The sequence below is a fragment of the Hemitrygon akajei genome, chromosome 17 (genome assembly GCF_048418815.1).
Source record: "Hemitrygon akajei chromosome 17, sHemAka1.3, whole genome shotgun sequence".
In the NCBI taxonomy this organism is placed as follows: domain Eukaryota; kingdom Metazoa; phylum Chordata; class Chondrichthyes; order Myliobatiformes; family Dasyatidae; genus Hemitrygon; species Hemitrygon akajei.
In genome coordinates, this window is record NC_133140.1 from 11,888,388 (window position 1) to 11,910,820 (window position 22,433).

At 45.0% G+C, this 22,433-nt stretch overlaps 1 protein-coding gene across 4 annotated transcripts in view; it reads left to right on the plus strand.

Moving 5' to 3' along the window:
* The window catches only part of fcsk (fucose kinase), a 387,988-nt gene that overhangs the window by 265,218 nt on the left and 100,337 nt on the right, over positions 1-22,433 (plus strand). For all 4 annotated transcript variants that reach the window (XR_012101869.1, XM_073069669.1, XM_073069671.1 and 1 more), the window contains exon 6: positions 2,482-2,554. Coding sequence is in view for 3 of the 4 variants with exons in the window: in XM_073069669.1 (XP_072925770.1) it covers positions 2,482-2,554 (73 nt within the window). In the remaining variant the exon portion in view is untranslated. The remainder of the gene's footprint in view (positions 1-2,481; positions 2,555-22,433) is intronic.

Genomic DNA, 22,433 nt, shown 5'->3' on the forward strand with positions numbered 1-22,433 from the left:
CAGGAGTTGCCGGTGCTAGGTACCACCTTCGGGACTCTGACTCCAGGAGTTGCCGTGCTAGGTACCACCTTCGGGACTCTGACTCCAGGAGTTGCCGGTGCTAGGTACCACCTTCGGGACTCTGACTCCAGGTGTTGCCGGTGCTAGGTACCACCTTCGGGACTCTGACTCCAGGAGTTGCCGGTGCTAGGTACCACCTTCGGGACTCTGACTCCAGGTGTTGCCGGTGCTAGGTACCACCTTCGGGACTCTGACTCCAGGAGTTGCCGTGCTAGGTACCACCTTCGGGACTCTGACTCCAGGAGTTGCCGGTGCTAGGTACCACCTTCGGGACTCTGACTCCAGGAGTTGCCGTGCTAGGTACCACCTTCGGGACTCTGACTCCAGGAGTTGCCGGTGCTAGGTACCACCTTCGGGACTCTGACTCCAGGAGTTGCCGGTGCTAGGTACCACCTTCGGGACTCTGACTCCAGGAGTTGCCGGTGCTAGGTACCACCTTCGGGACTCTGACTCCAGGAGTTGCCGTGCTAGGTACCACCTTCGGGACTCTGACTCCAGGAGTTGCCGGTGCTAGGTACCACCTTCGGGACAATGACTCCAGGAGTTGCCGTGCTAGGTACCACCTTCGGGACTCTGACTCCAGGAGTTGCCGGTGCTAGATACCACCTTCGGGACTCTGACTCCAGGAGTTGCCGGTGCTAGGTACCACCTTCGGGACTCTGACTCCAGGAGTTGCCGTGCTAGGTACCACCTTCGGGACTCTGACTCCAGGAGTTGCCGGTGCTAGGTACCACCTTCGGGACTCTGACTCCAGGAGTTGCCGGTGCTAGGTACCACCTTCGGGACTCTGACTCCAGGTGTTGCCGGTGCTAGGTACCACCTTCGGGACTCTGACTCCAGGTGTTGCCGGTGCTAGGTATCACCTTCGGGACTCTGACTCCAGGAGTTGCCGTGCTAGGTACCACCTTCGGGACTCTGACTCCAGGAGTTGCCGGTGCTAGGTACCACCTTTGGGACTCTGACTCCAGGAGTTGGACTTGGTTGTCAGAGGCTGTTTGAAATGCACACCATGAAGAGCATTTGTTCAGCAGTGAGAGCTCGTCCCCACTACTACCCTTCAGCTATGAATACCTTTGGAGACCTGGACTGGCCTTTGAAAGTCAAACCAAGCCTAGTTCTCATCTAGCCTCTAAAGAAGGGGACGTGGGAGTTATCAGTTGTCGTAGGCCAGGATTTGTAAAATCAACCCTCCACCCCCTGTGAGATCAATGCTGGAGGTCAACAGGTCAGGCAGCATCTACAGAAGAGAATAAACCATCAATATTGTGGGCAGAGACCCTTCTTCAGGACTGGACAGGAAGGAGGAAGAAACCAGAATAAGAAGGTGGGGTGGGGGAGGGAGGAGAAGAAGCTGCAGGTGAAAGGTAAGGTTGGTCTGTGGCGGAGAAGGATGAAGTCAGAAGCTGGGAGGTGATAGGGGGAAAGGTAAAGGTAAGGTTGGTCTGTGGTGAGGGGGATGAAGTCAGAAGCTGGGAGGTGATAGGGGGAAATGTAAAGGTAAGGTTGGTCTGTGGTGAGGGGGATGAAGTCAGAAGCTGGGAGGTGATAGGTGGAAAGGTAAAGGTAAGGTTGGTCTGTGGTGAGGAGGATGAAGTCAGAAGCTGGGAGGTGATAGGTGGAAAGGTAAAGGTAAGGTTGGTCTGTGGTGAGGGGGATGAAGTCAGAAGCTGGGAGGTGATAGGGGGAAAGGTAAAGGTAAGGTTGGTCTGTGGCGGAGAAGGATGAAGTCAGAAGCTGGGAGGTGATAGGGGGAAAGGTATAGGACTGAAGAAGAATGGGAGAGGTGAGTGGACCGTGGGAGAAAGGGCACCAGATGGAAGTGATGAATAGGGCAGGAGAAGAAAAGGGGTAGGATGGGAGCCAGAATGGGGAAAAGAAAAAGAGAGAAGGGGAACTGGGAGAAAAATGCCAGAAGTTAGAAAACTTGATACCATCAAGTTAGAGACTACCCAGACAGAATAAGGTGTTACTCCTCCAAGCTGAATGTGGCAGTAGTGGAGGCCGCGGACCGACATGTTGGAATGGGAATGGGAAGCAGAACTGCAATGAGTAGCCATCGGGAAATCCTGCCTGTTGTGAAGGCTTACTCTTGATTTCCAGCATCTGCAGAATCTCTCGTGTTTCCAATCAGACCACAGGCCTTGTGCTTTTTATGATTTAGTGCTTGCTTATACTGCTGGGCTGTCAGAGATACTGTATACCTCACTGGATCCAAGAGAATTTTACATAAAGCAACAGCAAATTGATGGGGTGAATCAGCCTGGACCGAAGAGGGTTCTGGTAGATTGGTTCAATATTGAGTGAATCCTAAAGAGAAAGTAGGTGGGAAGTTGAATCTGAGGTGGTGCCACATACTGACACAGAAGTCTGTAGAATTTGCACAAATGCTTCCTAACACGTTGATGTTGTTGTTTATTACAGCTGGGACCAGGCAGTCCGCCGGGTGTATGGGTCTGCAGCACAGATATGATCCTGACTGTGCCCACCTACCCAGGTAATGAGCCCAAAGAGCCACAACTAACTGCACCGTTTCATTTCATCTCAAATATAAAGAATGGCCAGTAGACAGCTTTACACACGCTGTTGTCACGCTTGGCCAAAGGCCTAAACCTTAACTGTGATCAGAATCTACTGCATATTGATAGATGGTACAGTCCATCACACTGCTGTCTGGATGTGACATGCAGGACTTGCTAGATAAATCTAGCCTTAACGACTTTGGAGAGCCCACCAAGCCTATCAGCTTCACCTAACTCATAGGAAACAAAGAAGCATTGCTTACAACGGAAGCTCAAAAATGGTTTCACATCGGCGTGCATGACAGTGATGAATGATTGTTCTTCTTTCATGCAAATTAAGTCATTCTGTGTGATCTTCAAAACCCACTGAACTGCACACAGTGGTCTCCTGTGAGAAGGGAGTCTCATAGACTTTAAGGCCAAAACTATATGAGAGTGCACTAGAACATGTGAGGCAATTGATACATAGGATATACATGAACAACATCTTCTGTTAAGCAAGGCTTATCAGGAGCATTTGCTGCTAAAATCAAACGCACTGGCTGCACTACTTAGAGATTTGCATTTTGCTGTGGTGGAGTTTGGGTGGGGTGGGGGGCGGAAGGCGGAAGATCGTTCTACAGCATCTGTATGGCCGGGTCTCCAGTCACATCACTCTGCCTTCCCGGGGATCTTGGTCAGTTCCCCGTGGGGGTGCTGTACAAACTGGTGCCACTCTGTCGGCAAGTTCTAGTTTCTAGTTGATCCCAAGTTTCAGTCAGCAATGGGACAATCCTGTTTCCAAGACCTACTTCCATCCTACACTTTTAAAACCAGTCGCTCTGATCACTGACTTCCTGTTCTGACATAAGGACAGAAAATGCTAGAAAGACCCAGGCCCAGGATGCTCCAACAACAAAGGGAAAGAGAGAAATACGTTAGTCTCGGGAGCAGAAGTAGAGGAAGGCGTTTCTCTGATAGAGTGAATTAATGAGTTGCAATTACAACACAAGAGATTCTGCAAATTTTGGAAACCTTGAGGAATACGCACAGAATGATGATTCACCTGGAAAGACTGTCTGAGTTCCTGGATGGTGGGATAGAGAAAGATGAATGGGCAGAATCAGGATCAGGTTTATTGTTACCGGTATTTGTCGTGAAATCTGTTAAACTAGCAGCAGCAGTTCAGTGCAATACATGGTAATACAGAAAGAAAAATATAAATAAGTAAATCAAATACAGTAAGTATATATGTATATTAAATAGATTAAAAATAGTGAAAAGCAGAAATAATATTTTTTAAAAGTGAGGTAGTGTTCATGGGTTCAATGTCCGTTTAGGAAAAGGGCATGTCCTGGGTGATGGGAGTCCTTAATAACGGACGCCACCTTTCTGAGGCACTGCTCCTCGAAGGTATCTTGGATACTATGGAGGCTCGTACAGAAGATGGAGCTGACTAACTTTACAACTTTCTGTAGCTGCTTTCGGTTCTGTGCAGTAGCCCCACCCCATACCAGACGGTGTCAGAATGCTCTCCACGGTACCTCTGTAGAAGTTTTTGAGTGTTTTATGTAACAAACCAAATCTCTTCAAACTCTTAATGAAATATAGCCACTGTCTTGCCTTCTTTATAGCTGCATTGATATGTTGGGACCAGCTGAGATCCACAGAGATCTTGACACCCAGAAAGCTGAAATTGCTCACTCTCTCCATCTCTGACCCCTTTATGAGGATTGGTTTGTGTTCCCTTGTCTTACCCTTCCCGAAGTCCACAATCAACTCTTTCATCTTACTGACGTTGAGTGCAAGGTTGTTGCTGCGACACCACTCCACTCCTTGCCCCAATTCAAAACCTGAACTTGTGGATCAACTCTGTCCATTTCCATAGCTAATTTAAAACTTATAGAACGATGGTCAGTGGTCCCAGTGTGCTCCTCCACTGTTGCCTCAGTCACTCGCCTTGCCCTATTGCCCAAGAGTAGTAAGAGCCTACTGCGGTGACACTCTACTTAATCAAAAATGCCACTCCCTCTCCTCCACCTCCTTTCCGCCTAAATTACCTGTACCCTGGAAATGTCTTCCTTTTTTAAAGAAAGGGGCCTCCCTTCGTCCACTATCAACTCTGCCCTCCATTGCGTCTCCCGTATTTCACGCACCTCTGCCCTCACCCCATCCCCCTGCCAGCCCACCAGGGATAGAGTCCCCCTGGTCCTCACCTATCACCCTACCAGCCTACAGATCCAACGCATAATCCTCCGTAACTTCCGCCACCTCCTACGTGATCCCACCACCAACCACATCTTCCCCGCCCCGCCCCCCCACTATCGGCTTTCCACAGGGATCACTCCCTACGCGACTCCCTTGTCCATTCATCCCCCCCATCCCTCCCCACCGACCTCCCTCCAGGCACTCATCCCTGCAAACGGAAGAAGTGCTACACCTGCCCCCACACTTCTTCCCTCACCACCATCCCAGGTCCCAGACAGTCCTTTCAGGTGAGGCACCACTTCACCTGCGAGTCAACTGGGGTGATATACTGTATCCGGTGCTCCCGATGTGGCCATTTTTACATTGGGGAGACCCGCCGCAGACTGGGAGACCGTTTCGCCGAACACCGGTGCTCAGTCCTCCAGCAGTGGCGGGATCTCCCTGTGGCCACACACTTCAATTCCACAGACCACTCCCACTCTGATATGTCTGTCCATGGGCTCCTCTACCGTCAAGATGAGGCCACACGCAGGTCGATGGAGCAACACCTTATCTCCCGCCTAGGTAGCCTCCTGTCTGCCGGCATGAACATCCAACTCACAGACCTCCGTTGATACCTCTTGCCGCCCCCCCTTACCCCCATCCCTATCTATTATTTTAGTCTGGTTCTCTTTCTCTCTTTTCTCCCCCCTCACTATAATCTCCCCCCAGCCCTACCTTTCTTTCTCTTTTATTTCCCATAATTCTCACCTTCCCCCTAGCCCATTTCCCTTCAGCCTATCACTTCCCAGCTCTCTACTTCATCCCTCTCCCCACTTCTTATCCCCCCTCGACCATCGCATGTTATTTCACTCCTGATGAAGGGTTTCAGCCGGAAATGTCGTCACTACCTCCTCCCATAGATGCTGTCTGGCCTGCTGAGTTCTGTGTGTTTATTTTTGCCCATGATGGAGCTGGCTGGGTTTATAACCCTCTGCAGCTTTTTCAGATCCTCTGCTCCACTCCCTCCATATTGCATGGGATTATCACAAGAGCTTTCCTTCTCTTCAAAACGCAGCCCTAGGGGTTAGTGTCTCATCTGATGGATGGTGCTCAACCATTTAAATTCAATAACTCCACACAACTTAGCCTGCATTATGTGTTTAAGTTTCTGAAACGGGACTTTTCAAGTACTTATGCTACCTGTTTGATTCCATCAACATTCACACAAACTTTTAGTTCTTCAATTTGAAGTTCAAAGTGAAATTCAGGCTCAAAGTGGTGTTGGATCTTTACTTCAATCAATCTTCTTACCCTAACTTTTGGCACAGAACAGTTAAAACTGTGTATGTTACCAGTCCTGCCACTACTGGCAACACGTTGATAATGGTAACATGCTAATTAAATTTGTCAGGGTCTGTGACTAAATGCAAAGCCTTCAATCACATGCAGCACCGCAGTCCGTGGCAGCATGCTGACAATGTCCATCCTTTGTGTAATTCTCCGGAGGAACAGCACTCTGTTTAATCAGCTCTGCCTTTCCATCAGGTTGATGGGTTACATTGGATCAGTGTTGCTGAGCAATGAGCTCTTGTCTCAAAAGTCCTGATTGTGTCTGGCTGACACCTTGGAGATCGGCTGATCGCCATCGGATAGAACGAGGAGGCATGTCAGCCTTCATTATTGCCTGCTGCACTTTCTGATAACTCAGCCAATGTTTCAACTGAGAGATAAGTCTGAGAGTTAGAAGAGGAGCTCAACTATTTATTTTGCAAAACAGCAGCAGTTTGAAATACAAAGGTGCACTGCTCAGATACAGGTTTAGAGAATCACTGAGAATGTTACATTGAGAACGTAGAACAATACAGGCCTTTTTCCCCATGATGTTGTGCTGACTTTTTAACCTTTCCTGAGATCCAACTTTCCCAGTTCTTTCCACAGGAGAGCAGAAAGTTAGAAAAAACATTGCTTAAAAAATATCTCTGAAGTAAATGAAAATTAAAGAGGCAAAACAAGAACTATAACAGTTTAGCATTTGAAAACAACCTGATGGCCCCAAAGGAGAAAGAATCTGCTATCTGATGATATGCACGCAAACGCTTGGTTCTTGTTCTAATGCCCATTCTGTTCAATTCTCAGTTGTGCATATAAAACTCCTTAGGATTGGTATTGTTTGTTCTAAACTGAGGTGATCCGATGAAGAGGAAAATTAGGGTAAGGTCAATGTTTATAAGAACAGAATGATTTAATTTCATTCTCCTCTTGAGTATAGCTGTAACCGCATATAGCTGCATTGCTTAATTATCAGCTGCTCCTGCACCTGGGCCCTCAAAGTCTTGGCTCCATGGCCGGGGAAAGAAGCTTATTGGTTCTTGTCAGCAACAATGCCTACTTGCACAAGTGACTCAGAACAACAGTTCAGATCTTTGAAGCAAGAGAGAGTCTGGAGGCTTACTGTATGAAGTCACGGTTGGTCAACTGTGATTTGTTTCAGCAAAATATTGAGGTAAACAGTGGTTGGACAAGTGAGGTTGCTGCCACACATCTCCGTCTAGCCTACTAGGTCTCGACCTGCAGTTCTGTTTCTGTGGAGCAAACTGTCAGATCACACAAAATTGGTGTTGCAGATAACGAATGACTAAGACTGGTGTGCACCAGGAGACCAGCCAAAGCTGAGTCTGGTACTTTTTCAATTGATGAGATTACCAGTTAAACTACATTTTGATAACAGAATGGTGGACAGGAAGACTTAGCTAAGTAGCAGACTAGGTCTGCTAGAATGATTATCCACCAGTCTAACACTGTAACACAAGTAGTGAAGTTTCTGAAGGCCAGGTGCTGTCATTGCTGCGTTCCATGTCGCTACGTTGCTCTGTGGTTCCCTGTTACCACATCAGCACGATCTGCATCCCTATTTACTAGTCGACTAGGCCTCTCTATTTTTCCCCTACGGCAGCACTTTCTCCCCATGACCCTGGTGGTCCTGCTTCCTTCCGCAGCCTGCAAATGTGTAATTGTGTGTAGCTGAGAATCAAGAGTGCAATTAGTCTGTATGTGAGGGAGAATAAGTTCTAGGGAAATAACTGGGGAATGGGACAGATGAGAGTGATCTGAGGTATAGACAGTGAGATGAATAGCCTGTCGTGTTGTAAGAGTTAAAGAGAACTTCAAGAACAAGAAGCTATCACAATTATAACAACATGGCTTTAACTCTCTCAATGGCAAGCATTAATTAAAGTTGTATGCTGTTTCCACACAGCTCTTCCTTGACCCATCTTTTCTTGCTCTTCACACTCTCCAAAGTGGCTAAGTGCCCTTTACGCCTCCTTTTGCAGTTTTCAAATTACCTGTGAGATTAGTCTCTATTGGAAACACAGCAGATATTACCATATAGCAAGACAACCAGAAATCATCTGTGAGGATGATGACCACATCGTAAGTGTAGGGTGTGTGTTTAGTGTTTGTTCAGTAGTAACAAGTGAGTAGAAAGACACAGAACAGATATCTTTCTCCAGAATAGTCTGAGCAAATATTTTACATAAAACTCCAAAAAGCTGAATAATGTCTTGCTTCCGTGTCTCATTTAAAAGACAACACCTCTAATAGTGCAGCAGTCTGTCAATACTGCACCATGGTATCAGACTGGACTTTGTTCCCTGGTGTATGGAATAGTACCTACTGTCAGCATACAGCCACTGAACAGTAGCGGGCAGCTGGGGTCAAGTGTTGTTGAGAATAATGCAGAGTGGTGTAACCCATTGACCTCCAGGCCATCGCTTGCTGTAAGGCTGGCACAGGAGCACCATTGTATTCATCTGCATGATTATTTTCTTTTTTACATTGAGTCAGCTGGGTTTTCCTAGTTGTAGTTGTCCTTTTGGTGTCTTTGGAAGACCAAGGAATCATAACTTTGCAATCTGTAGATTAATGCATAAATTTCTTTCAGTCTGTACCCACATCACTGCAGAAGATATTCAATAAGACCATAAGACATAGGAACGGAATTAGGCTATTCGGCCCATTGAGTCTTGTCCGCTATTCAATCATAGCTAAGATATTTTCTCTCTCAGCCCCATTCTCCTGCCTTATGTCTGTAATGTTTGACATCATCACTACTTCAGAACCCACCAACCTCCACGTTAAATATGCCCGATGACTTGGCCTTCACAGCCATCTGTGGCAAATGGATTCCATAGAATCACGACCCCCGGCCAGTGAAATTCCTCCTCATCTGTGATCTAAAGGGACATTCTTGAACTCTGAACTGTGATGCCCCAGGCTGTACTCGTATTGGGCTAACTGCTACGTCACTGTGGTGCCCAAATTCCAGAACACATAGGAGAAGTGTTTGTTTCCTTTACACATGGGCTATGATCCATGAAATTTCTCTTCTAATTAGGCTCAGCCTAGTAGGTAGCCATTAATACAACATAAAAAATATTACAGGACACTACAGACCCTTCGATCCACGACCTTTTAACCTACTCTAAATTCAATCTAACCCTTCCCTCCTACACAGACCTCCATTTTTCTATCATCCACCTTCTTGTGTCCCCAACATTTCTGCTTCTGCTGCCATCCTTAGCCATCTATACACCACTGTCTGTGTAACAAATGGACCCTTTTCTCCACTCACCTTAAAGGTATGCCCCCTCATACTAGTCATTTCCGCCCTGGAAATAGTCTCTAAGTATCCACTCAACCTATGCCTTTTATTATCTTATACACCTCTATCAAGTCACTCTCATCCTCCTTCACTCCAAAAAGAAAAGCCCTAGCTTACTCAATTTTTCCTCATAAGACATGTCTTTTAATCCAGATAACATCCTTCCTGAATGAGGTGACCAGAACTGAACACAATATCCCAAGTGTATTTTAACCAGGGTATTTTAGAGTTGTAACATTACCTTTTTGGATTTCAAAGGAACCTTGGAAAGTGAGTCTAAGGGTAAGTGTCATTGAATTGAAAGATCATGTGTGATCATATTGAATGAAGCAGCAGGTGCAAAGGGCCAAATGGCCTCCCTTTCTGTTTATGTTCTTAAAGGGGAGAAGGCTCCCAAGGCTCAGGGATTCCTGGGAGAAAGACTGCACCCCAGGGGTGTGAGCGATCTACAGGTGATGTACCTGCCCTCACAAGGGTCAGCTGACAGCAGATACATTCCTGGGGATCCTGCAGTCATGATCCTGAATTAGCATGTCCGTGGACCATGGGAAAATGATTAAAATCTTGGACTCAATGTAGCTAAATAGTGAATAAAGTTCAGAGCAGTCAAGCAGTTTATTCATTTTGGTAGGAGACATAAGGAATCCATTTATTCCTTGTAAGATGAAATTAAATCGGACAGAGGCACAGAGACTTCTGGGGATACAGGGATAAATCACTTAAAGTAGCAATGCAAGTTGAAGAGACCATAAAGAATGGTGAAGTTGATTTGTTGAGGAAAAGAACCATGAAGTTATATTAAAGTTATGTAAAACCTTGCTTAAACCACACTCTGGAGCACAATGTGCATTCTGTCCCCAAACTCCAAGAGCTTATTAAAATCCTCTTCAAAAGATGATACTAAATTACTAAATGATTTATTTACAAAATAACTTGAATGAACAGGATGGAGTTTGTGGACTTAGAGGAAATGATTAGATAGTTATTTAACATTACAGTCTAATTGTAATTGGATTAAACTTTCCTAACCAAGCCACACAAAGCTAATTATTTGAGCCATTTTTCAGTGCAGACGATTTCGTGCCACCTTATGAAGGATTACAGCTTTTCTTCTGATTCTGCTTAGCATCCCTCCCGCCTTAAAACTGAGGTCTGAGTTAGGCATAGAGTTGAAAGCCAACATTAGAACATATGAAATAGGAGAAGGAGAAAACACTCAGCCCCAGAGCTTGCACAACTGCGGCTGATCTGAACTCTGCATTCTTACCCACCTCTGGTAACCTTCCACTGCTCTAGTTCCAAAGACTCAGCCCTCAGAGTGAGAAGCCTTTACCCCTTGTTACAATCATTTCATCTCTCATTCTTCTAAACTCCAACAGGACAGACCTAGAGTTTCCAGCCTTTCCGCAGAAAACAGCTCATCTGCTCAAATCCCAGGGTCTGTAATCTCTCACCATCTGGATAATGTGCTTTTTAAAATGTTTCTTGCCAAAATTTTCAATGTGCTATTTATCTGCATCATATTGCTTTTGCCAGAACTCTGCTGCACATTTAACCTCTCTATATCCTCTTCAAAATTTATATTCCTGTCCATTTTTGTGTTATGAGCATATTTAGTAACCATGCCTTCAGTGCCTTTATTCAAGTTGAAGCCCCAGCACCGACTACTGTGCCAGACCACTTGCAAATCAAACATAGACCCTTTCTGTTTCTTGAGAGCTAGCCAGCCTTATGTTAGTACAATATGTTACCTCCTACACCCTGAGCTATAATTATTACAATAACATAGTATCTTATCAAATCTAAGTTTATTGCATCCGTTTGCTCCCCATACCTCTGCACATGCTACTTCTATTAATTACAATAAATTAGTTAAGTGTGATTTTACATCGACAACACCATTGCTTTGTCACATTGAATTCGGGGTAATATACTGTCATGGTTTGAAATTGATAGGTAGACCCAGGAACAGGAAACCGAGTGGGAATAAATGGGCCTTTCTGAGAGCAGCGAGGAATCAGTGCCTAGAACTTAGCTATTCAAGTCAGAGTGAGTTTATTATCAATGAACTCAGATTCATTTTCCAACAGGCATTTACAGGAAAATAAGGAAATACTATATAATTTATTACCATATAAAACAGGGGTTCCCAACTTTTTCTTATGCCATGGACCAATACCATTAAGCAAGGTGTCTGTGGACCGACCCCAGGCTGGGAACCCCTACAATAAAATACAACCCAAAAGAATGCATTACCATTCATCAAAGGTGGGGGTGAGGTCCTTGATGGTGGATGCTGCCTTCTTGTGGCAGTGCTTCTCGTCCACCATCAACTTCGAGGTTCGACATGTTTTACGATTTGAGAGTAACGATTTTGTAATGTGTGGTTATTTGAGTTACTGCTGCCTTTCTGTCAGCTTGAGCAAATGTGGCCATTTTCCTCTGACCTCTCTTATCAACAAGGTGTTTTCACCCTCAGAACTGCTGCTCACTGGATATTTTTTCTGTTTCTCGCACCATTCTCTGTAAGCTCTAGAGACTGTCGTGCATGAAAATCCCAGGAGATCAGCAGTTTGTCAAACCACCCCATCTGGTACCAGCAATCATTCCATGGTCAAAGTCACTTAGGTCACACTTCTTCCCCATTCTGATGCTCGGTCTGAACCTCTTGACCATGTCTGCATGCGTTTATGCACTGAGTTGTTACCACATGGTTGGCTGATTAGATGTTGGCATTAATAAGCTGGTGTACTGCTGTACCTAATAAAGTGGCCACTGAGTGTATATTCACACGAGACATCCGTGATTTGGGTATGAGGAATAAACTTCATATGACTAAGTTTGCCTGTGGTACAAATCTAGGTGGGATTGTGAGCTGTGAGGAGGATGCAAGGAGTGAATCCCAGGTAGGAATGTGGCAGATGCTCTGTAATGTGGCTAAATGAGAAATTATCCATTTGTTAAGAAATAGAGAAAAGCTGTTACTGAAATTGTGATAGATTGTGAAATGTTAATACGCAGAAAGATTTGGGTGTCCTTGTACACCAGGCACTGAAAGCAAGTCTAGAGATGCAATTAAAAAGACAAATGGTATGTTGGCCTTCATTGCAAGAGGTCTTGAGTCAGGACCATGTCTTACTTCATTTAGCCAGGGGCTTTGTGACACCAACCTGGAGTGTTGTGCACTGATTTTATTTCCTTACCTCGTAAAATACAGGGAAATGCTCACTTCTACCATCAGTCAGGAGGTATAGGATCCTTATGTCCCAGGCCAGTAGGTTCAGGAACGGTTATTACCCTTCAAACATCAGACCCCTGAACTTTAGTTACCACAACTCTGAGCTGATTCCACAACCTACAGACTCACTTTCAGTGACTCTACAAACATATTCTCAATATATTATTTATTTATTGCTTTTATTTGCACAAATTGTCTTCTTTTGCACATTGGTTGTTTGTCGTTCTTTGTTTATTTATAGCTTCTCATAATTTCCAGAAGACTATAAGGAACATAAAGACTATAAGACTGTGTCTGCTCTGCCACTTCATCATGGCTGACCCAATTTTCCTCCCGGACCCATTCTGCCTTCACTCCATATCCCTTCCTGCCCTGACCAATAAAGAACCTATCATCCTCTGTCTTAAATATACATAAAGACTTGGCCGCCACAGCTGCCTGTGTCAGAGTTCCACAGATTCACCATTGTCAGGCTAAAGAAATTCCTCCTTATCCCTGTTTTAAAAGAACATCCCTCTATCCTGAAGCTGTGTCCTCTGGTCTTAAACTCTCCCATCATAGGAAACATCCTCTCCACATCCACTCTATCAATGCCTTTCACCATTTGATAGGTTTCAATGAGGTCACCCCTCATTCTTCTGAATTCCAGTGAGCACAGGCCCAGAGCTGTCAAACACCCTTCATATGACAAACCATTCAATCCTGGGATCATTTTCATGAGTGTTGGAACCACAGAACATTACAGCACAGAAACAGGCCTTTTGGCCCTTCTTGGCTGTGCCGAACCACTTTTCTGCCTAGTCCCACTGACCTGCACCTGGGCCATATCCCTCTATACACCTCTCATCCATATACCTGTCCCAGTTTTTCTTAAATATAGAACCATAAAGGGTTCTTTGAACCCTCTCAGTTTCAGCACTTCCTTTCTAAGATAAGGGGCCCAAAACTGCTTACAATACTCCAAGTGAGGCCTCACCATTGCTTTATAAAGTCTCATCATTACATTCTTGCTTTTCTATTCCAGTCCTCTTGAAATGAATTCGCCTTCCTCACCACAGACTCAAACTAAAAATTATTGTTTAGGGAATCCTGCACAAGGACTCCCAAGTTCCTTCATGCCTTCGTTTTTTGTAATCTTTCTCCATTTTGAAAGTAGTCAATCCTTTCATTTCTTCCACCAAACACTGTATTCCATCGGCCGTTTCTTTACCCATTCTTCCAATCTGTCTGTCTTTCTGTAGCCTTTGTACTTCCTCAAAGCTAATTGCCTCTCCACCGATCCTCATATCATCTGCAAACTTTGCAACAAAGTCAGAAATTCCACCATCCAAATCATTAGCATATAAAATAAAAAAATCGACCCCTGTAGAACACCTCTAGTCACCAGTAGCCAACCAGAAAAGGCTCCCTTTACTTCCATTCTTTGCCTCCTGCCAATCAGCCACTGCTTTATCCTTGCTAGGATCTCTCCTGTAATACCATGCTGGTAGCTTGTTAAGCAAGCTCGTGTGTGTCACCTTTTCAAATGTCTTCTGAAAATCCAAGTATACAACATTGACCAATTCTCCTTTGTCTATCCTGCTTGTTATTTTTTTGAAGAAGTCCAACAAATGTGTCAGACAAGATTTTCCTTGAGGGAACCATGCTGACTTTGGCCTATTTTATCATGTGCCTCCAAGTACTCTGAGACCTCATCCTTAATAATCGACTCCAACATCTTTCCAACCACTGAGGTCAGACTAACTGGCCTGTAGTTTCCTTTCTTCTGCCTCTCTCCCTTCCTGAAGAGTGGAATGACATTTTTAATTTTCCAGTCTTCTAGAACCATTCCAGAATCCAGTGATTCTTAAAAGATCATTACTAATGCCTCCACAGTCTCTTCAGCCATTTCCTTCAGTACTCTGGGTTGTACATCATCTGGTCCAGGTGACTTATCTACCTTCAGACCTTTCAGTTTCCCAAGAACCTTCTCTCTAGTTATGGTAACTTCACACACTTCATGACCCGTGACACCTGGAACTTTCACCACACTGCTAGTGTCTTCCGTAGGGAACACTGAAGCAAAATATTTATTCAGTTCATCTGCCATTTCATTGTCCCCCATTACTACCTCTGTCAACAGAGTTTTCCAGTGGCCTGATATCTACTCTCATCTCTCTTTTACACTTTATGTATCTAAAGAAACTTTTGGTATCCACTTAAATATTATTTGTTACCTTACTTTTGTGTTCCATCTTTACCTTCTTAATCACTTTTTGGTTGCCTTCTGTTGGTATTTAAAAGCTTCTCAATCTTCATAACTTACCTCTAATTTTTGCTCTATTATATGCCCCGGCTTTTCCTTTTATGTTGGGTTTGACTTCTCTTGTTAGCCTCAGTTGTGTCATCTTTCCTTTAGAATATTTCTTCCTGTGTCTTCCGAATTGTTTCCAGAAATCCCTACCATTACTGCTCTGCTGTCATCCCTGGCAGTGTTCTTTTCCAATCAATTCTGGCCAACTCCTCATATGCCTCTGTAATTCTCTTTACTCCACTGAAATACTTATACATTTGACTTCAGCTTCTCATTCTCAAATTTCAAGGTGAATTTGATCATATTATGCTTACTTTTACCTAAAGCTCTCTAATCTATTCCAGTTCATTGCACAGCACCCAGCCCAGAATAGCTGATCCCCTCGTGGGCTCAGATACAAGCTGCTCTAAAAAGCCATCTCGTAGGCTTTCCAGAAACACTCTCTCCTGGGAACCAGCACCAATCTCATTTTCCCAATCTACCTCCTATTGAAATCCCCCATGACTGTTATAACATTGCCCTATTAGACAATAGACAATAGGTGCAGAAGTAGACCATCTACTATCAACACCCGGTTCCTGCCTTGTCCCCATATCCCTTGATTCCCCTATCCATAAGATACCTATCTAGCTCCTTCTTGAAAGCATCCAGAGAATTGGCCTCCACTACCTTCCGAGGCAGTGCATTCCAGACCCCCACAACTCTCTGCGAGAAGAAGTTTTTCCTTAACTCTGTCCTAAATGACCTACCCCTTATTCTCAAACCATGCCCTCTGGTACTGGACTCTCCCAGCATTTGGAACATATTGGCGGGCATTTTTTATCTACCGTTGTAATTTGTAGACCACATCCTTAGGACTGTTGTGAGTCTGTATACAACTCCCATCAGAGGCTTTTGACCCATGCCGTTCCTTAGCTCTATCCTCAATGATTCATCACCTTCTGACCCTATGTCACCTCTTTCCAATGATCTGATTTCAGTTTTTACCAAAAGAGGAACACCACCCCCTCTGTCTTTCTGCCTGTCCTTTCGATACAACATGTATCCTTGGACAATAATCCCCCAGCTATAATCTTTCAGCCGTGACTCAGTGATGCCTACAACATCATACCTGCCATTCTGTAACTGTGCTGCAAGTTCACCGACCTTATTCCGTATACTGCACATTCAAATATAACACCTTCAGTCTTGTATTCACACTTTTCGATTTTGTCTCTCTTTTATGTTGCAATTCATCCGGTTGACTGCAATTTTCCCTATCACAGCTTCTCTTCACTACACATTGCCTCTGTAAACCTGCCTACCTCATCTTCAGCACCATCATCCACCTTTCCTATGAGATTTCTTGCATTGAAATGTACACAGCTCAGGACACGAGTCACACCACGCTCAACCTTTTGATTCCTGACTTTGTCTGAGGTCTTTCCAACACCTGCCTCCACAACTTCCCCACTAACCGTTCTGGTTCCCATCCCCCCCACTAACCGTTCTGGTATTCTGGTTCCCATCCCCCTGCAACCCCACCGCGCAGCATCAACAAACCTTCTCACTAGGATATTAGTTCCCTCCAGTTCAGATGCAAACTGTCCCTTCTGTACAGTCCCACCTTCCCCTGGAAGAGAGCCCAATGATCCATAAATCTTATGCCCTCCCTCCTACACCAACTCCTCGATAAGGTTCAATAATGTCAGAGAAATGTATTCAATATACATCCTGAAATTCTTTTTCTTCACAAACATCCATGTAACAGAGGAGTGCTCCAAAGCCCTACCCCCCAGCTCCCCCCTCCCACGCCCACACAGTAGCAAGGCAACGATACCCCCCCACCAGCAAGAAAGGATCAGCACCCCACCAAGCACTCGAGTGTGCAGCAAAGCATCAGTAGTACCCCGAAGACTACTCGTTCACCCAATGCCACAGGCTGGCGCTCTCCCTAATGAGGGAACAGGTGGGGTCCCTGTTTCACAGCGAGAGGGGAGACATACAAACAACTCACCGATTACAATGTTAAAAGTCTGTTGCGTCACTTTTTCCAAGCTCAGCGCCCAGAGAATCGGCCCTGGAAAGGCTCGGGTCTCTGGGCCCACAGCTGGCAGCTAACCCGCTGCTCCCGATGTTCCGTGTTCTCCCACAACGCCTCATTCAGGGGCACCGGCCTTGAATCCGCCTGCCCCCTGAGCCATGAAAACACGGCACCCTGAGGGCACGCGAGTCTTCCAGGCCGTGTCCTTGGCATAGCGAAAAGCAGCCGGTCGTGAGGCCCTGACAGCGGGACCCATTCCCGCAAAGAACCTAAGTCAGAGAGTAACTCCAGGTCAGGGTCTTCAAAAGGACCTTGAAAAGGAAAAAAAGAGATACCAAGGACTGAAATAGAGCTGTTTCTGAAGATGCAAACAAAGGAGTCGTTGTTTAGCGCCATCTTGCCTTTGCTCCGCCCTCCTTAGCCATGTGTTAAACAGTATAATCTTCCTAGTTCTAGCCTCACTGGCACATGGTAGCAGTCCTGAGATCACACCCAGGAAGTCCTGCCCTATAACTTAGCACTTAACTCCCCGAACTCCCTGTGCAGAACCTCGTCACTCATGCTACTCATGTCATTGGTCCCTACATGATCCACGACTTCTGGCTGTCCACCCTCCCACTTAAGAATGCTGAGGACTTAATCTGAGATGTCCTGGACAGCTGGGAGGCGACGTACCATTCTGGAACCTTGTTCTCGCCCACATAAACTTCAGTTCATTCCCCTAACTAACAAATCCCCTATCACCACAGCGTACCTCTTCCCCCTCCCCCTCCCCACCTTCCCTTCTGAGTCGCAGAGGCAGACTTAGTGCCAGAGACCTAATCGCTGGAACTTTCCTCTGTTACGTCATCCTCCCCTGAGAGTGTCCAAAGTGGTATAACTGTTGTTGAGGGGCATGGCCACAGGGGTATTCTGCACTCGCCCCTTTCCCCTTAGATCATAAGACATAGGAGCAGAATTAGGCCATTCAGCCCATCGAGTCCACTTCGCCATTCCATCATGTCTGATCCTGGATCCCACTCAACCCCATACACCTGCCTTCTCACCATATCCTTTGATGCCCTGACTGATCGGGAAACTATCAACTTCCCCCTTAAATATACCCATAAACTTAGCCTCCACCTCAATCTGTGGCAGAGCATTCCACAGGTTCATCACTCTCTGGCTGTCAAGGATTGCCCCTCAGTTTTTAGGCTGTAACCTTCAGTTCTAGGTATCACCATCATAGGAAGCATCCTCTCTACATCCACCTTATCTAGTTTTTTTCAGTATTTGGGAGGTTTCAATGAGATCCCTCACATTCTTCCAAATTCCAGCAAGTACAGCCCTGAAGCTGACAAACACTCCTCATATGTTAACTCCTTCTTTCCCAGATCATGAACCTCCTCTGGACTTTCTCCAATGACAACACATCCTTTCTGAGACATGGGGCCCAAAACTGTTGACAATACTCGAAGTGTGGCCTGGCTAGTGTCTTATAAAGGCTCAGCGTTATCTCCTTTCTTTTATATTCCATTCCCCTTGAAATAAATGCCAACATTGCACTTGCCTTCTTTACCATAGACTCAACCTGTAAATTGACCTTCTAGCAGTCTTGCACGAGGACTCCCAAGTCCCTTTGTACCTCTAATGTTCACCCCATTTATATGATAGTCCACACTACTGTTCCTTTTACCAAAATGCATTATCATACATTTTCCAACACTGCATTCCATCTGTCACTTTTTTGCCCATTCTGCCCATTTATCTGTCCTGCTGCAATCACATTGCTTTCACAGCACTATCCACCCCTCCACCTATCTTCGTATCATCTGCAAACTTTGCCACAAAGTCATCAATTCCATTATCCAAATCACTGACAATGTGAAAAGTAGCGGCCCCAATACCAACCTCTGAGCAGTTCCAACACTAATGACTAGTCACTGGCAGCCAACCAGCAAAGTCCCCCTTTATTCACTGCCTCCTGCCTGTCAGCCATTCCTCTATCCCTGCCAGTATCTTTCCTGTAATGCCATAGGATTTTATCTTGTTAAAGCAACTATCATATGTGGCACCTCGCTGTGAAACAGAAACACCTCTTTTTTCCTCATTAGGGAGAGAGAGCCTGTGGTATATCGAATTACCGGGTGAACTGCAAGTCTGTGTCTTTATTGATGCTTTGCTGCACGCTTGAGTGCTCAGTGGGAGGGTGTCGATGCTTCTTTTGCTGGTGGGGGAGTGGGGATCATTGCTTGCTGCTGCTTATGTGTGAGGGGGAGCTGGGGGGACTTTGGGGTTCTAACATTTAACAGTCATTCATTCTTTGGGGTACTCCTCTGTTTTCATGTATGGTTGTGAAGAAAAAGAATTTCAGGATGTATATTGTATGCATCTCTCTGACATTAAATGTACCTTATCAAATGCCTTCTGAAAATCCAAGTCATAGCATCCACTGCTTCTCCTTTGTCCACTTTGCTTGTTACTTCCTCAAAGATCTCTTAATAGATTTATCGGGCAAGATTTCCCTTTACAGAAACCATGCTAATTTTGACTTACTGTATCATTAGTCTCCAAATCTCATCCTTAGTAATGAACTCCAATACTCTCCCAACCACTGAGGTTAGGCTAACTGGCCTATAATTTCCTTTCTTTTGTCTTCCTCCTGACTATTACCCTGTGTCCTGCACCATGCATCCAGTTTCCTGTGTCCTATCTATCACCCGCTCAGCCTCCCGAACGATCTGGAGTCCATCCAGTTCCAGCCCAACTCGTTAATGTGGTTTGTTAGAAGCTGCAGCTGGATGCACTTCTCACAGTTATAGTCATCGGGGACACTGGAGGTCTCCCTGCCTTCCCACATCCTGAAAGGGGAGCAATCCACTATCCTGTCTGGCATCTCTACTGTCCTAGCTGAGCAGGTGTAAAGAAGGGAAGGAATTTAAAAAACTTAACCTCAAGCTTTTCTTTTCTTTGCTTTCTCTGAGTGAAGCCTCAAAGAGCTAATGCCTCCGGATCATCACTCTGACTATCCATTCCGACACTGACCACTGTGCTTGCCCCGCCTTCCTTTAATTTGCCCTTGCTAATCAATTCCAAATGCTGATTGATTCCTGGTCAAAGCTCTTCGTCGCTGTAGCAACACACTGCTGCTTTTTGTACCCAGGCAGTGTACCTGTTTGAAGTCCCCTGCTCTCAGAACTTCCGATGTCTGGTTGGGGGATGGTCAAAGCTCTTTATCTTCACAAATTCTATTGTATTTCGTTATTTTCCTTTAAATGCATTCAAGAAAAATGAATCTCGCTAGTTTATGGTAACGTACTGTGATAATGAATTTATTTTGGTGGTTCTGTTGAGTCTGTTCATGAGAAAAGATTGAGTCTACTAGGCATTGATTAACTTGTGTTTAGAAGAATGAGAGGAGATCACAGTGAAGCGCACAAAATTTTGGTGGAACTAACAGGCTGACTACAACAGAAATGTGTCTCATGTCTGGGTGTAGAGTTGGCATGAAGTTGGAAAGAGCACAGATGAGATTTATGAGGATGTTGCTGACTCTCCAGGGACTGAGTTATGGAGAGAAGTTGAGTAGGTTGGAGCTCTTTCCTTACAATGTAGGAGAGTGAGAGATGATCTTGTAGTGTTGCATAAAATTATGAGAGACATAGATAGGGTGAATGTACAGTCTTTCCCAGAGTTAATGAATCAGGAACTAGAGGGCATAGATTTAAGTTAAGACGGGAGAGATTTAATGGGAACCTGAAGGACAACTTTTTTTTACCTCCCATTTTTATTCTACCTCTTCTCCCAAGGCAGAAATGGCTAATACTAGGGGGAATTAGCCATTGAGTAAGGGAGAATGTCAGAAGTCAGTTTTTACTCAGAGTGTGGTGAGTGAGTGGAATGCCCTGTCAGGGATGGTGATAGAGACAGATACTTCAGAGGCATTTAAGATCTCTTAGATAAGCACATGGATGATAGAAAAATGGAGGGCTATGTAGGAGGGAAGAGTTAGATTGATATTAGATTAGGTTAAATGGTTGGCACAACATCATGGGCCACATGGTCTGTATTGTGCTGATGTGTTCCATGTTCTGTGTTCTAAATGAAGAAAAATTGAAGCTGATCTAATTGGAAACCCATTTCTTCAGAATCCTTACTCAAAGGCTGTGGAGACTTTATTAACTGATTTTATTCATGATGGAGATGACAAGATGTTTGAATATTAATAGATCCAGGCATATGAGCAAGAAAATGATGTTGAGAGGGAAGATCATCCATGACTTTTGTAATACCACAGCATGCTGGAGGGACCTGCTCCTCAAACAATATTAACTGAACATCTCAGGGATAACCTTCGACCTTTGGTGGTCTTATCACATCTTTGCAGTGAGGAATTACAAGTACCTCCTGATCTGGAAGGGGTGATTGTGAATGAGAGGTTGCAACGCAGAGTAGTTTATCTATGATACTTATAAAAACAATCATTAAAGTTATTGGTGTGAAAAAAAATGTCACAGATATCCTTGAGAAAGAACAGCACTTTTAAATACCTTGATGACAGTGGAGCTTTCTTAGAAAACATTTGTGACCTTGCTGTGACCCAGATTATACAAGTGCCATCTAGTACCCTGGACCCATACCGGCACTAACAATTAACTCTCTCAAGAGGCTAATCTTCTCACCGAGGGCAACACTGTGCTCCTGGCTGTCAGCTCCCTGCTCTTGAGAAAAACAAGCTGTTCTCACATGGTATCTCCCTGCCTTGAAGGAAAGCCGTTTGTTCCCAAGCGACATCTCCCTGTCCTTATGGAAGAGCAGTCTGTTCCCAAGTGACATCTCCCTGCCTTGAAGGAAAGCAGTTTGTTCCCAAGCGACATCTCCCTGTCCTTATCAAAAAGCAATCTGTTCCCAAAGGCATCTCCCTGCCCTTATGGAAGAGCAGTCTGTTCCCAAGTGACATCTCCCTGCCCTTGTAGAAAAGCAGTCTGTTCCCAAATAGCATCTCCTTGCCTTCTGACAAACCTGTTGGAATTCCTTGAACAAGCGGGATAGACAAAGGAGAATTGGTTGATGTTGTGTACTTGGATTTTCAGAAGGCCTTTGACAAGGTGCCACACATGAGGTTGCTTTACAAACTATGAGCCCAGGGTATCACAGGATAGCTACTAATGTGGATAAAGCAGTGGCTGATTGGCAGGAGGCAAAGAGTGGGAATAAAGGGAGCCTTTTCGGGTTGGCTGCCAGTAACTAGTGGTGTTGCACAGGGGTCTGTGTTGGGACTAATTATTTTTACACTACATGTCAATGACTTGGATGATGGGATTGATGGCTTTGTTGAGAAGGTTGCAGACGATATGAAGATAGGTGGAGGGGCAGATAGTTTTAAAGAAGAAGAGAGACCACAGAAGGACAGACAGATTGGGAGAATGGGCAAAGAAGTGGCAGATGGAATGCAGTGTCGGGAAATGTATGGTCGCACACTTTGATAG